Source organism: Terrapene carolina, unplaced genomic scaffold (genome assembly GCF_002925995.2).
Source record: "Terrapene carolina triunguis isolate 2854851 unplaced genomic scaffold, T_m_triunguis-2.0 Scaffold53, whole genome shotgun sequence".
Taxonomy (NCBI): domain Eukaryota; kingdom Metazoa; phylum Chordata; order Testudines; family Emydidae; genus Terrapene; species Terrapene triunguis.
The window spans coordinates 8755261-8768573 of NW_020664404.1; the positions used below are offsets into that span (position 1 = coordinate 8755261).

At 51.3% G+C, this 13313-nt stretch overlaps 1 protein-coding gene and 1 pseudogene across 1 annotated transcript in view; one reads left to right on the forward strand and one right to left on the reverse strand.

Annotated features, from left to right (window-relative positions):
• Positions 1–511: 511 nt before the first annotated feature.
• On the forward strand, positions 512–943 carry LOC115271285 (annotated as a pseudogene).
• A 2777-nt stretch (positions 944–3720) lies between these two features.
• The window catches only part of POLR3D (RNA polymerase III subunit D), a 9788-nt gene continuing 195 nt past the window's right edge, over positions 3721–13313 (reverse strand). Inside the window, exons 2-9 of the mRNA XM_024197235.2 lie at positions 12085–12262; positions 10634–10677; positions 10196–10347; positions 8955–9079; positions 8031–8202; positions 6855–7126; positions 5859–6011; positions 3721–4798 (exon numbers count right to left, since the gene is read on the reverse strand). Coding sequence (XP_024053003.2) covers positions 4676–4798; positions 5859–6011; positions 6855–7126; positions 8031–8202; positions 8955–9079; positions 10196–10347; positions 10634–10677; positions 12085–12249 — 1206 coding nt within the window. The 5' untranslated portion in view covers positions 12250–12262 and the 3' untranslated portion in view covers positions 3721–4675. The remainder of the gene's footprint in view (positions 4799–5858; positions 6012–6854; positions 7127–8030; positions 8203–8954; positions 9080–10195; positions 10348–10633; positions 10678–12084; positions 12263–13313) is intronic.

Sequence of the window (13313 nt, forward strand, 5' to 3'; positions counted from 1 at the left end):
ACAGCAAAGGATGAATCAACTTGCCAGACAGATATTAGGTAGGATGCTGTGACATCACAGGGAGAAATGATCTCATTGTCGTCATAGCACTGGCTTGTTTCCTGGGTTGAGATCAGAAGCCATGGAGGGCAGCTAAGCCTTCACACCCAAGGTCCAGCTGCTTGGGGTGTCGGTGGAGGTTGCTCAGTGCAGATGAGAAAAAATACTGCAGGATCTTAGCGTCTGGAAATCTGGCTTTGAAGCATCCTTGCTTGGTGAGCACCAGGGATTTACACTGTGCTTGGGAGAAAGCGCAAGATGTCACAGTAGTGAGAGCCTCCCCCACCGCTTGGCCTGAAATAAGTCATTCGTTCATGGAAAGAAACTGTATGGACTGAATGTGTGCCTTACCCTTCTGAGACCAAGCTGGAGGTTAGAACAAGGGACCTCCTTACCATCAGAGACATTCCTCTCCACCTTTCCATGTCAGCAAGGTGGGCATAGCTGCACACATTGCGCCACAGATCACAGGATGTCAGTCTGGCAGGAGTACATCAGCAGCTTGATGAGAGATGGGCTGTGCTGTGATGCAGCAGTGATCTCCATGGCTCATCAGCAGCTCCTGGCTGCCCACCCAGGTGGGGTTCTGGCAAACCTGACTCAGCTGGAGATCCAAGCGCTCCTGGGCAGGAACAGAGACACCCTTCTCACCGAGGGAGCCACCCTGGGTGGGCTCAGGTGTCTGGTGATCCGGGACAATCTCTACACAGACACCCACAATTACACCATGGACCTCCGGACCAAACAGCAAGAGAACAGTGACACCTGCACCTATGCCATTACCGTCGCCCTGGCCAACCCAGTGTGCCTCATCCTGGTGGGCCAGAAGGGGATCCAGGGAGGAATGCTGAACCTGAAGGCTTTCAAGATGGTGCGTTACATTAAGAACTCAATGCACCAATAAAGACAAATCCTGAGTGACCTCCTTCCCCTGGCCATGAGTTCCTCTTTACTCCTATATCTGCAGGACATCCCCACTCAGGTACGGAGCAGCCCTTAGAGCACCCTGTTGATTAACTGCATTCCTTCTGGAGGGCTCCAAGGCTAGCTGTGGTAGCATCCTATGGTAGTTAAGTCCCAATGGAATGATTTGATCTACGGGGCAGCTCTACAGGTGCATTTTGCCAAACCTACCTGCTATGCAAAACAGCAGCCAATTAGCTAATATGGAGATATACCTATCTCATAGAACTGGAAGGGACCTCGAAAGGTCATCGAGTCCAGCCCCTTGCCTTCACTAGCAGGACCAAGTACTGATTTTTGCCCCAGATCCCTAAGTGGCCCCCTCAAGGATTGAACTCACAACCCTGGGTTTAGCAGGCCAATGCTCAAACAGGGGAGGGGGCACATACAGCACACTAAGGATCTCCTGAGAGCCTGAACAACCCTCCAGCAACAGGACTTGCTTGCAGCTTCGGCTGTCAGAAAGGCACACTCCTCCAGTACCCTCATTGTAGGGGACAATGCAATAGCTAGTGGGCCTAGGCTCTAGATTCTGATGTTTTGCCATGTAAGAGATACGCGTTGCAACAGTTCGACTGTCAGCACAGACAATACCCAAATTCTGAGACTTAAAAGCCTTTCTATAGAGATCCCAACCACTAGGCTTTCCTAATAATAAAGACATTCCTGGCCATTGCAGTTGGGTAGAGCAGTGTTTCTCAACGACCAGTCCTGGACCGGTGCCAGTCCCTGAGAACTCCCTGACACAGTTTAGGAAGGCAGCAAGCCAGTCCCGGGTATCAAAAAGAATGAGAAACACTGGTGTAGTGCATCAATGCCATGAATATGCTGGGGCTTGCATCTGAAGACAGCCAAACTGTTAGAAGCAAGTTGGGCTTACAAAGATGGGCACTTTCCACCTTATTTTACCCTCCTTTGAGTCAAGGGAACATTAAACCATAGAGCCCAACTCAGAGGTTGACCATTACACGATCATTCATCCCAGCAGAAACATGTCCAATGGCCTTAACAATTGCAGACGGACATACCTCTAATACCCTCACTTCTCATAGCATGCAGACCTAGTTTTCAGGCCAATAAAGCTGATTATCTGGATGAGTGAGACTTTGCTCCTGCCTTCTGAATTGCAGAGAGCGGGATGTTTTATGTTCCCATCAGATAAAGCCTTGAGATTTCACAGGTTTCTATCAAAACTGCAGTAGCACCCGGAGTGGCTGCTTGTTTTAACCAGATAGTGAATATTTACTGAATGACTCTCCTTGCCTCCTACAGTAGTATCTGTATATAGTGTATGTTAAACAAGAGTTAGGGACTGAGCAGACTAGGATACCAAGCCCATCTCAAGCAACAGGTTTGGTGGAGAAGAAAAGATGAACCCCACAGAAAACGCCCAGATTCTATTGACCTGGCTTGTGACAGTACATCCAACCTGTCATAAAGAGGGCTGGGCAAAAAGGACATATAAGATACTTCTGAGGAAAGATAACTGCAACATTGCAGGGAGCTAGAGGGCAGACGGATGGGAAAAGGTGGCCTCTAGGATGACAAGATTTGGAAAACTGCAGCAAGGAAGAGCAGATTCCCAAATGCTGGGTGGAGGGGATAGCGAGTTTCAGGGAGACAGGAGAGCACGCAAGATACTAAGTACAGAGAGGACGCACGATAGCCTGCTAGGAATAAGCTGTAGCCCACACACCTATACTACGTGTGCACACGGAAGCAGTTTTATTCCACTTTGATTTCCACACGCAACCCATGCAATGCTCCCGGTAGAATCTAGCAGCCTTGACACCACATTGCAGCAAGTGCAGCTCTTTCCATTGGCTCCACCAGACAGAGACCACACAGACAAGCTGCTGGGTCTTCCAAGAGCAACTACCCCAGTGGGAAACCACTTCATTGGCACAAGCGGCTGGGGAAGGTAGACAGCTATCTTTAGCCGCTCACATAAACCGGAGGAGGAGTTAGGGGTGTCTGAAGACTCAGCAGAAGAGGTGGAATTAGCTGGTTTCTGTGGAGTACTCCAGAACCTCAGCGGTCATTAAACACAGGCGGTGTTGACCATCCTGTTTCTCTACAGCCTCAATAATACAATGAATGCACTGGGAACTTGTTATGTCAGCAGCCAGGTGGGGGGGAGCTTGAAGGGTGCTGAATGCATTTTGGACCAAGGCCACATTTTAATACATTAAACTCCCAAAAGCAAGACTGGCAAAGTTATTGGCACCTTTTCCCATGGCTTCCAAGTGGGGCAGGCTGGAAAAAACACACTTCGCACTTGGACAGCACTTCAGGAGTTCCAGGTGCTATCTGGACATTGGCAAACAGGTCTCTCAGCTTCACAGATGGGGGAAATTCACCCACAAAGCCATATCACACATTTACTGGGCATAGGGCCTAGCCTTTTAAAGGAATACTTACGCCAGGATGAGAGGCAGTCTCTCTCTGGGCAATCACTGGGTGATGTGAAAGCAAGCCCCGAATGACTGCATACCCCTCCTAAAGAGCAGTAGTGCCTCAGGGTATGTCTACACTGCAAATAAAAACCTGTGGCTGGCCTGTGCCTGCTGACTCAGGCTGCAGGGCTATTTAAGTGCAGTGTAGACTTGCGGGCCCGAGCTGGAACCTGGGCTCTGGGACCCTGAGAATAGGAAGGTCCCAGAGCCCAGGCTCCAGCCCAAGCCTGCAAGGCTACACTGCAATTAAACAGCCCTTTAGACAGAGCCTGAGTCAGCAGGCACAGGCCAGCCGAGGGTGTCTAACTGCAGTGTGAACATCCTATAGACACATACAGACTGCTACAGCTAAGGAGGCAGAATTTCAGCCTGGGTGTTGACAGGCAGATCAGGGAGCCCATAGGAACAGCTCACTTTATATCTCTGGCCAAAGGGAAACCACTGGTAAAAGTTTAACAGTCTCCAGGATGGGGCCCTGGGCTTGGCTTCCGGGCTTTTCCCAGCAGGGCTTGGGAGGGTGAAAGAGGCAGAGGCAGCGGCAGCTCACTCAATCACAGGGAGCAGAAGGAAGCAGCTTGAGTTGCTTTGTCGTGCCTCCTGGACCAGTCCTCCTTCAGCCCAATGGTGGTGGCTAGATGCAGGGACTCTGGCAATGCAAGGCAGGTGGACATGGTAAGATGCTGCAGGTTCATATACAGTCACGAGTGGGGAAGGAAATCTCCCTCACTGGTACCAAAAGACTATGGCACACCTCACCTGTGATTGAAACCCGAACCCCAGTTGTCTCAAGTCCAGAGCTAGGCCCACAGGCAGAGGCTGGAGTCACTGTAGCTTTTCTATATACACAGGGTGGGAACATATGTATACTTGTGCCAGAGGGGACAGGAGTGCATTTGTCCCCTGTAATTCTTGTTTATAGCTACAGCTGGAGGGGAGGAGCCCTCCCAACTCCCCTCGCTCGGAGCACAGTCAGCAAAGAACATGGATGGGAGGCTTCTAAGAGCAAGATGCCCCTGGGCAGCGTAGTGGCACAGAGGGCATTGCACGGCCCCAGTGGGAAACCCTCCTCTGACATGCACCTGCTTCCCGTAGCCAGAACAGAACCCGAACAGGGATGGACGTCCCAGGCCGACGAGAGGAGCAGCCCACCTCTGGGCTGAACCTCCACCAAGGAGAGGAGAATCCCACAGAGAACTCCGCCCCTTCTTTCCTTTCTCTTATCGATGCCTGTGCTCCAGCAGGGACTCAAAGTCTGGGGAACACACCAGCTTGTGCTTCACGTGTCCCAGGATGATCATCTCTCCAGTCCTGCTGTCTCCAATGCCCACAGATACCAGCTCCTTTCAACAACACAGGAGAAACCATTAAAAACAGACAGATCCACTCTCTGTTTAGAGATTACCTGCCCATGAGTATAAAGAGAAAGTTTCCCCAAGCCAGGGAGATGCAATCTTCATGATCACTCGAGAGACCCATGCTGTAGCTTAACTCCCTGGCCCTGATTCATTCCATGAGTGAGTTACGCTCCCATCAAGCACTGATTTCTAATGCTCTGTTGTATGCATCTGCACTCTGGAGGGGAAGCAATTCCTTCCCAGCAGGGAGAGCCGAGCCCAGAAACTTATCTTCTGGCTGCCTGGGCACCAGGATCCCCTGTGCGCTGGTTACAGACATAGCCAGTAGATGACTAGGGTAGGCCAAATCCTTGCTAAACTATAGGCTCCCCCAGTCCTCCCAAAGCAAGTGAGCTGGGGTTCTCTCTCTCATCCACTGTCTCCAAAATAATCTCCACACTTCCAGTGCTGGGGTGTGGATGCTACAAGCCTTCATATCTTGGGGCCTCTTCCTGACCCCAAATAAGATAGCAGCAGCTCTTCTCAGTCCTCAAAGGGCACATCAAGTGGATGGCTCAGGGGAGTGAGATTTGGATACAGAACTTTGCACCTCCGGGGTGCTGGTTCAAGTCAGGCCCAGGTGGAGAGTAGATAAAGTCATTGCTACCTGACGGCTGCTGGATGGGCCCCTCAGGAAATGAGTTTTGGAGCCTCAGCCCAATTCCTAGCAGCTAGGGGTCCATAAGATGGTGTTTATATACCACGGAGATGTACTGGATTTTGTGACCCATGATGTCCAACAACTGGCTCTCACTAGCCATCTCAGTTGAGAGGCCAAGGACTGAACAGACCCTGGAGAGAGAAAGCTCCTCTCGAGCGTAGAGGGGGGTCCCTCGAGGCCAAGTCAGGACTGAAACACACAGGCAATGGGGCAGCAAGCAAGCGTTTGGGGATGGAGGAAGCATTCCCCAGGCTGCCAGCCTGTCACCTTTCACCAGCACTAAATTCACCATAGATGCAAGTACGAGCCATTTCCCATGCATGCTGGCCGCTGAGCGAGCTATACCTGCAAAAAGGAGCAGGGGGTCCCCATGGTCACGTCTAGAGTCACTTTGCCCAGAACCAGCTGCACCTTTCCTGATTTGCGGATCAGCAGCTTCCCCACCTGCCCTTCTGGGAGGTCCCCCAGGGTGCAGATGTTCTCAGCCTGCTTGGCCTCCTGTGGAGAGAAACATTCAGGGTTAGAGTGGTGCAGCTCCTTTGCCCTGGTCACCCCAGTGCTCTTCTCCAGTCAAGAGTTGGGATGCTCATGCCTTTCCTTGAAGGAGTTTCTCCAAAGAGGAGTAAGAGAACCTGTAAGATAGGTCTCCATCTCCATGCAATGAGGCTCAGGTGTGCTGTATCATTGGAGAGACGTTAATTGCCTCTTTCAAAATTTAATGCAAGTTCCATCAGTGTCGAAACAAAGCAGCCTCCTTCAAAACCAGAGCCTTCCTTACGTGCCGAGGTTGCAAGCATATCTGTCACCTGGCTCAAGCTGGTAGGATGTCAAAGGCCAACGGGTTTGGGAAACTTGCATAGTGGAAGTGGGAATTGCTATGAGCCAAGACGCAGACTGAGCTGCTTACAAAAACTGCACCGATGAAATCCTAGGTGCTTTCCGGGAGTGTGTGAAGGACCCAGTGAAGGGATTGGGGAGCATTGTTAAAGTTGCCTGTGTGCCCTCCCCACCCCAGGTCTCTCACCACTGGATACAGCAAAATTCCCAGAAATGTCAACACAGACTGTCCCTTGTTGCATTGCTCCTTCTCCCATTGCACATGCACACCAGTGCCCCAGGGGGAGCCTCTGTCTGACAGGGCTCAGCTCTTAGTTAGGCTTTACCTACAAGTTCTGCTGATGGGCATCCCGAGCCCACATGCTTCCCTAGCGCCTAGCTACAATATATGCATACAGCTCCCGTCTAACAGGGGTGACGCACAGCATGCCGGCCCCCTGCTACAGTGTCTATCTCATTCCCACACCAGGGAGGATTCAGTGAGGGTCCCGCTTGACCTTGTACCTGGTTCTTCTCCTGCTTCACCATCACCATCTGTCCCTCCTCATTCTGCACCTCTGTTTTGATGGGCTTGGTGTCCTGCGTGGGCGGCTGCCCAGGGAGCGTGTCCGGCAGCTGCAGGAAGACCAGCTCCTCCTCCTTGGTCAGGCTCAGACATTGCAGCAGCTCTGCCACGGAGATGTCTTGCGGGTAGCTGGGAGGTGCCTTTGCCTGAGATGGCTTGGCAACCGCCGGTGGCTCTTCTGAGTCTTCCTCATCGCGGGGCTCCTCTTTCACTAAGAGCAGAGACAAAACCGCAGAGCTCACTGGGGTGGAGATAAGGTCACAGGCTACCTGTACTCCACCACGAGCACCCTGTTAGACAACAGCCACCTTCCCATGCTCTGGGAGTGTCCGCTTCACACCCCCTGGGGGTGGGAGGGAAAGAGGCTCTAGCCACCTGCAGCGAATCTTGCAGCAGAATAGCTAGAGGCACAGGAAGAAAGCTGACCTCTGGTGCATTTACTTCACCTGTCAAGCCCAATCCTGTACTGTGTTAAGCACCTTCAACTCCCATTGGGAGTCAGTGGGAATTGAGGCTCTTAGCACCATGCAGGACCTGACCCTTAGTGACTAGGATGACAGGAAACGCCACAAGTAGAGTTAACGTCTGGGCTACACACTGAGCCTCTTGAATACACCCTTGGTTCTGGGTGGTTTCTCATCCCCTTCTCAAGAGCTGGAGACAAGAACCATCCTTAGTCAGAGCGAACAGACTTGTACAGCACTGTACCTCTTGTGCTGCTGTGAATGGTCCAACATACTAAGAGGTCACATCCCCATGCGGTTTCCCTCCACCCCCTGCAACCTCTGTACCTTGCTCCTCTTCTGATCAGCGGACCCCTGATATGCCTCTGCTCCCCATTCACTGGGGCAGGGAGGCTGGAAGTAGAAGGGCCAGACCAAATGTATGAGACCTGCTAGGGAGGCCTCCCAGGGACACCTTTCAGTCAATAGCCAGTACGCTTAGCTGAATGCTTGGATTGTGTGAGTACACGGGCACAGATCAGCTCCATGCTCCACTACCCCAAGCATTCAAGCTGCGAGGCTGTAGCTAGGGCTGGTGAGCTTAGCCCCCAGGGTGTATCCCCACAGGGATCCCAGCACAGAGTCTGACCATGATAGGCTTGGATCCAGTACCTTTCACTGAAGGCAAATCCACGTCCATCATCTCTTCCTTGGTGCTGCTGGCCAAAGGCTTCACATCTTCCTGGTCATCGCCCTCCTCCTTGAACAGCCAGCCTGAGTGGGCCAGGGGCAGCTGAACTGGCTTGTTCCGGATGTCATTCCTCAAGCGTGGGTCATCAAGGAACTGAAGGAGGAAAGAGGGAGAGGGAAAAGAGTCAGAAGGTAGAATATCCCTCAGTGCTAGAGAGGGGAGAGCTGCCAGCCAGGACTTATCAGGGCCACCAGACACAGAGAAGACAAATACTTCATAACCCCTATGCAGATAGGCACCATCCCCCCCCCCCCCCATTTTACATAAGGGGAAACTGAGGTACAGAGGGGAAGCCAATTGTCACTGACATAGCAAGTTGACAGCAGAGCTAAGGACCCGACCCGGGAATCCTGCCTTCCAGTCCTGCACACCAACCATGCCCAGATACTGTAATTCTATGACTCCGCGCCACCTGTAAGAGTGCTTAGTCTGATCTGTGTACAAGCCAACTCCACAGGAATCAATGGGAGCTGTCCATGACTGCTGCAGGATCAGGCCATGTGAGTATCCTCTCCTCTCCACGAGGCAGTAAAGTCAGGAGAGTAACCTGTGGTGAGCCTGAAGCTCCCGCTGCTGGGTGCAGAAACTGACTCTTGGGGAGCAGCAGGGACGCCCCGCCTCTGGGGAAACAGCCACTAGGCCCTAGGTGTCCTGCTGGCAGGGCTAGAATTGGGGACTCCCAGACTAACAAACGTCAAGGAATTAGAAGCCCTAAACTCCCTCCTCAACCTCCCCACGCCCCTCCAATGGAACAATCCTGGAGTAGGCTCTTCTGTTCCAGCAGGTTGGAGAACTATAGCCCTGCGTCCCTGATGGTACCGCCCCCTCCTCCCAGTCTTACTTACATCATCCTTTTCCAGCATACGTAGGATCTGCTTGGTCTCCTCATCCGTCTCCCTCTTCTCTTTCTTTATGTTAATGATGTGGGAAGGTCCAAAGTCTGACATGTCCACGGTCTTATCCCAGGTGCCTGTGTGAAAGAGGAGAGCGCAGGAGTGAAGGTTTGGATCAGGGTTAATCCCTTTGCTGAGCACTGTACTTCAATCCCCCTTTTCTTGGTGTGAATTAAGTGGTTCTAGATTCAGAGCCCTGCAGCCCGGGATCCCCTTGTTCCACTCTAGAACAGAACAGCACAAGCAGTGCAAGCTTCTCCCCAACACTAGCCTGCCAACGTGTCCCCACTCTGGCCTAGAGGAACTGCACCTTTGGGGAGAGAGGGTAGCTCAGGGCTAGTCTTCACTGCAAGTTATCTCAAGTTACTACATGAGCTAGCTTAGCTTGAGTGAGCGTGGTGACAGTGCAAAACAATACTCAAGTTACACAGAGTGAATGGATCAGCAGCTGATGAGTTGTTATAACTTAGGCTGCTGCATCCCCACTGCATTAGTAGATTGAGCATTAGCAGTACTTGAGCATCAATCCACAACAACAACTCCGCAACAGCTCAGTTAGCTTGACTTTAAAGCACCACTTAACTCAAGCTAGGTGTGTGCACACAAACGGGAGCTTGGTTGGGGCAACACTTGAGTTACAGCTTGAACTCATGTTGCTGTGAAGACAAGGCCTCATTCTCCAGACAGGGAAGACTCTCCAGTCTTGACTTCCCCAAGTGCATGTTGCACAAGCCACCAGGACATTTGCCCACTAGGAACAGCACTGAGACCCACCACACAATGAATCGAACAGTGGTGACTTTAATGGGCTGGACTGAAACTGGTAACCTTGTGGTAAAGAGCTCTCTTACCCCAACGTGGATCACTGAGCCCTTCCAAACCCCAGATCATTTTATTTCAGACCTTTGCATAAAGGCAATACCAACGTTAACAAAAACAATCTACCCATGGACAGCACCTTTCATTCCAAAGTGCTTTAACAATTCTGGCACAAAGATACATGCAAGCCGGACACAGGGATCATTCAAGTTGCCACCGAAATGCAGCATCTCTCCCTCCACTGGCCTTCGTTAAGTCAAGTCATCTCCAAGGAGAAAAAGCAAAGCAGAAGGGAGACTCTGGGAAAAGTGGCTTCTGTGATACCCTCCTGCCCCCACAGCCGTAAGTGCTGTCCACACTCCTGCTAACAGTACCCTTCTTCTTCATCATTTCAGCTGGGCCTTGCTCGAAGATGGAGTGGGACTGAATGACCTCTGGCCTCCCTCTGCCTCGCCCATGGCCATCTCGCTGCCGATCCCGATCTCTCTCTTTCTTCTCTTTCTTGATGGAGATATCCTCTTTTGGCCTGGAGAAAAAGGTTTGATGGGGTATTGCTTATTGCAAGCTTAAAACGCTCCTGCTAAATCCTAACACACATGAAATGATCCACCCTCACATCTTATAGTGTAGTTACATACACTGAGAAGATGCCAGAATATTTTACAAACTGTCTATAGCAATCACTGCAAAGCAGCCACCCCTGAGGTGGAATGTGGAGGCTGTTTAATAGTGCACAGCAACCAGAACACATTAATTTTGGTTTTAGACGATCACATCCCACTCCACTGAGACAATATAAGGTGGCCACTTACTCTTCTTTGATCTTCCTGCTAATTATGTTGGGGGTGAAAGTTTTCTACAAAACAAAAACAAAAAAATGATTACGTCACTTGTTCAGAAAGTGATAAATATAAGCCTCAGAAAACAAATGGGAACCTATTTGATGACCCCACAATCTGCTGCTGAGCTCTGTAACATGGTGCTAGATCCTGAGAGCCCTCAGCTCCCACTGATTTCAGTAGGAGCTGAAGGAAGCCAGGCCCTGGGCCCTTGATGTAAATCTTGCCGTCTGGAGGTACTTTACATCAGTCTCTTGTTTTACCATGGTCCAATAGTTTCTCCCCATTGGAGGTGTTGTTTACAAGCCATCTTATGCACGGGCACCCGAATGTCTGTCTAGGCTCTGACTATTTCAGCGTTTATGGATGAAAGATGCTTTACAAACAGGAGTGAGGAAGCCTGGCACAGAACCAGTCTGGCTGCATTACAGACTCAGACAATGCATTTGTGTCCCATACAACTCCCTGCCCAGTTACCTCTACAGAAGGTGCCAGCCCCAGTTACACAAATTGCTCACATGGCATCAGGAATGGGTTAGAGGGCAGCCTTTGAAAGAAGAGGCTACAGAGGACAAGGAAACATGCAGAGATTGGCAAGGTCCTGCCCAGGCTGCCAGTTCAAAGCAGAATAATGCTGTTTATCTAAGGCTTGTTTTCCAACTGCTCTCCAGATATTCATTGATTAACCCTCACCTCCTGCCCTATAAGGCGAGTAGATAGGTATTCCCCCACTTTCCAGATGGGGAAAGGAAATAGAAAGAGTGACTTGATCAAAGCCTCAGAAGGAGTTAGTGTCAGAGAAGGGAACAGAACAAGGAGTTCTGATTGCAGAGGCTCCTGATCCAACAACTATACTACATAGAAACTGCCATATCAGACCACACCAGTGGTCAATCTAGTGTGGTATCCTGTCTCCTCCTTATCAGATGCTGCATAGGAAGGTGTAAGCCAACACAAAATGGACAACTTTCTTCTTAACCCAAGCAGTTAGTGTTTAGCTTATGCCCCTTCCTCCAGCCGAGACAGGCAGAAAGATACAAAAAACAAGTTGACACTGGAATTATTGTAATAAAAATCAGGTCTCTAAGCTTTTTAATGTCAGGAGGAGGCATCTTTCGTTAGACTCCAAAAAGGAGCCAAGAACAATTAGCAGCATCCCTCAAAGAAGTGTCCCTGTAACAGCACTAAGCACATCTGTGGAGGGTACAAATTCTTTGTGCCAGTGACTATGTGTTCTTGATCACTGTAGCACCACGTCATGGATACTACAGGCGAGATCCGGCACATGGTAAAGTCAGTGGTACTGACTCTGGTGGGTGCAGGATCAGGTTCTATAAAATGAGATCAAATTTATTTTATGGGCCACTTATTTGGTTAAAGAAAGTCAGGAGGGCAATCTTCTCTGTGCAATTGGGGAAACTTGCCTTTTTTACTCCTCCAAGGGTAAGGTCTCGGGAACGGATGGAGGGGAGGCGCCCGGGGGTAATGGGGGTGGCAGATCTCCTCCCTATCAGCCCCCGTGCCCCAGTGAGTCCAGGCCGGAGGCTGCCTGGATTTCCAGCGTCGTTGCCTGAACTCCCCTCCGACATCCTTTCCAGTTACCTAGGGAAGAGAAACATCGGGGGGGGGGGGGAACAGCTGAAATTTCCAGCAACCCAAAGAGCTGACACCTGGAAACTCATTTCCCCGGCCGGAAGGAATGGAGGTAGTGCTACAGCCATGCCGACTCCTTTGCTGTCCAGACACAGCTCAGTCAGGAGGAGGAAGAGGAAGAGGAATTTGTTGCGATCGGGAGAAAAGGGAATAAGGATAATTGCTAGGACAAAAAATTAACAAATCACAAGGGACAAAAGAGACCTGAGATACCAGGGGCATGATTAACTGAAGTGACTTTCGGAGGGTGCAGGGGGCAGGGCACAGCCTGCATGTAAGGAAGGTGTACTGAGCACAGGAGGACAGCCGAGTTGGAAGATCTTTTCTGTAGGTCATCGGCCTTTTGCTAGACTTGGGACGAGTTCCCCAAAAGGGGATCAGAAAGAAGGCCCACATACCCAGCCCTCACTATTTCAGGGCTCACGCTCACACCCACCTGGAACCTTTGCTGTACACGGTCAGATCCCCCTCATTACATGGGAGCTTTGACCCTTTCACTTCTCCCCACATGCAGGGGCTCAATTACCTCCCAGCGTCCATGTTATGAGGGAACTCTCCCTCACCATAGGGGGAGGGCTCCCCCTTTCTTTAGACCCCTCACTATAGGGGCTCAATATCCCACAGCAAGAGTCTCAGACACCTCCCTTTCAAGGCTCCCCCATCTCCAGGCACTCCTATAGGGGGCTCAGACCCCACCACCTGTCTCCAGGCATGCAGCCCCCCCAGTAGGCTTCAACCCCATATTGCCATCTCCAGGTGTGCACCCCCTTAGGGAGCTCTGACACCACCCCACCCATGGTCAGGCTCACACACCCCATAGGAGCCCCTGAACCTACTCCCATCTCCAGGCACCCCCCTATAGCGAGCTCAATCACCCTCATTCCTCCCCCCGTCCAGATACGCACCCCCCCAACGGGGCTCAGACCCCCCTCCCCCCGCCCAGACACGCACCCCCCATAGGGAGCTCAGACCCCCCCGTCCAGACACGCACCCCCCATAG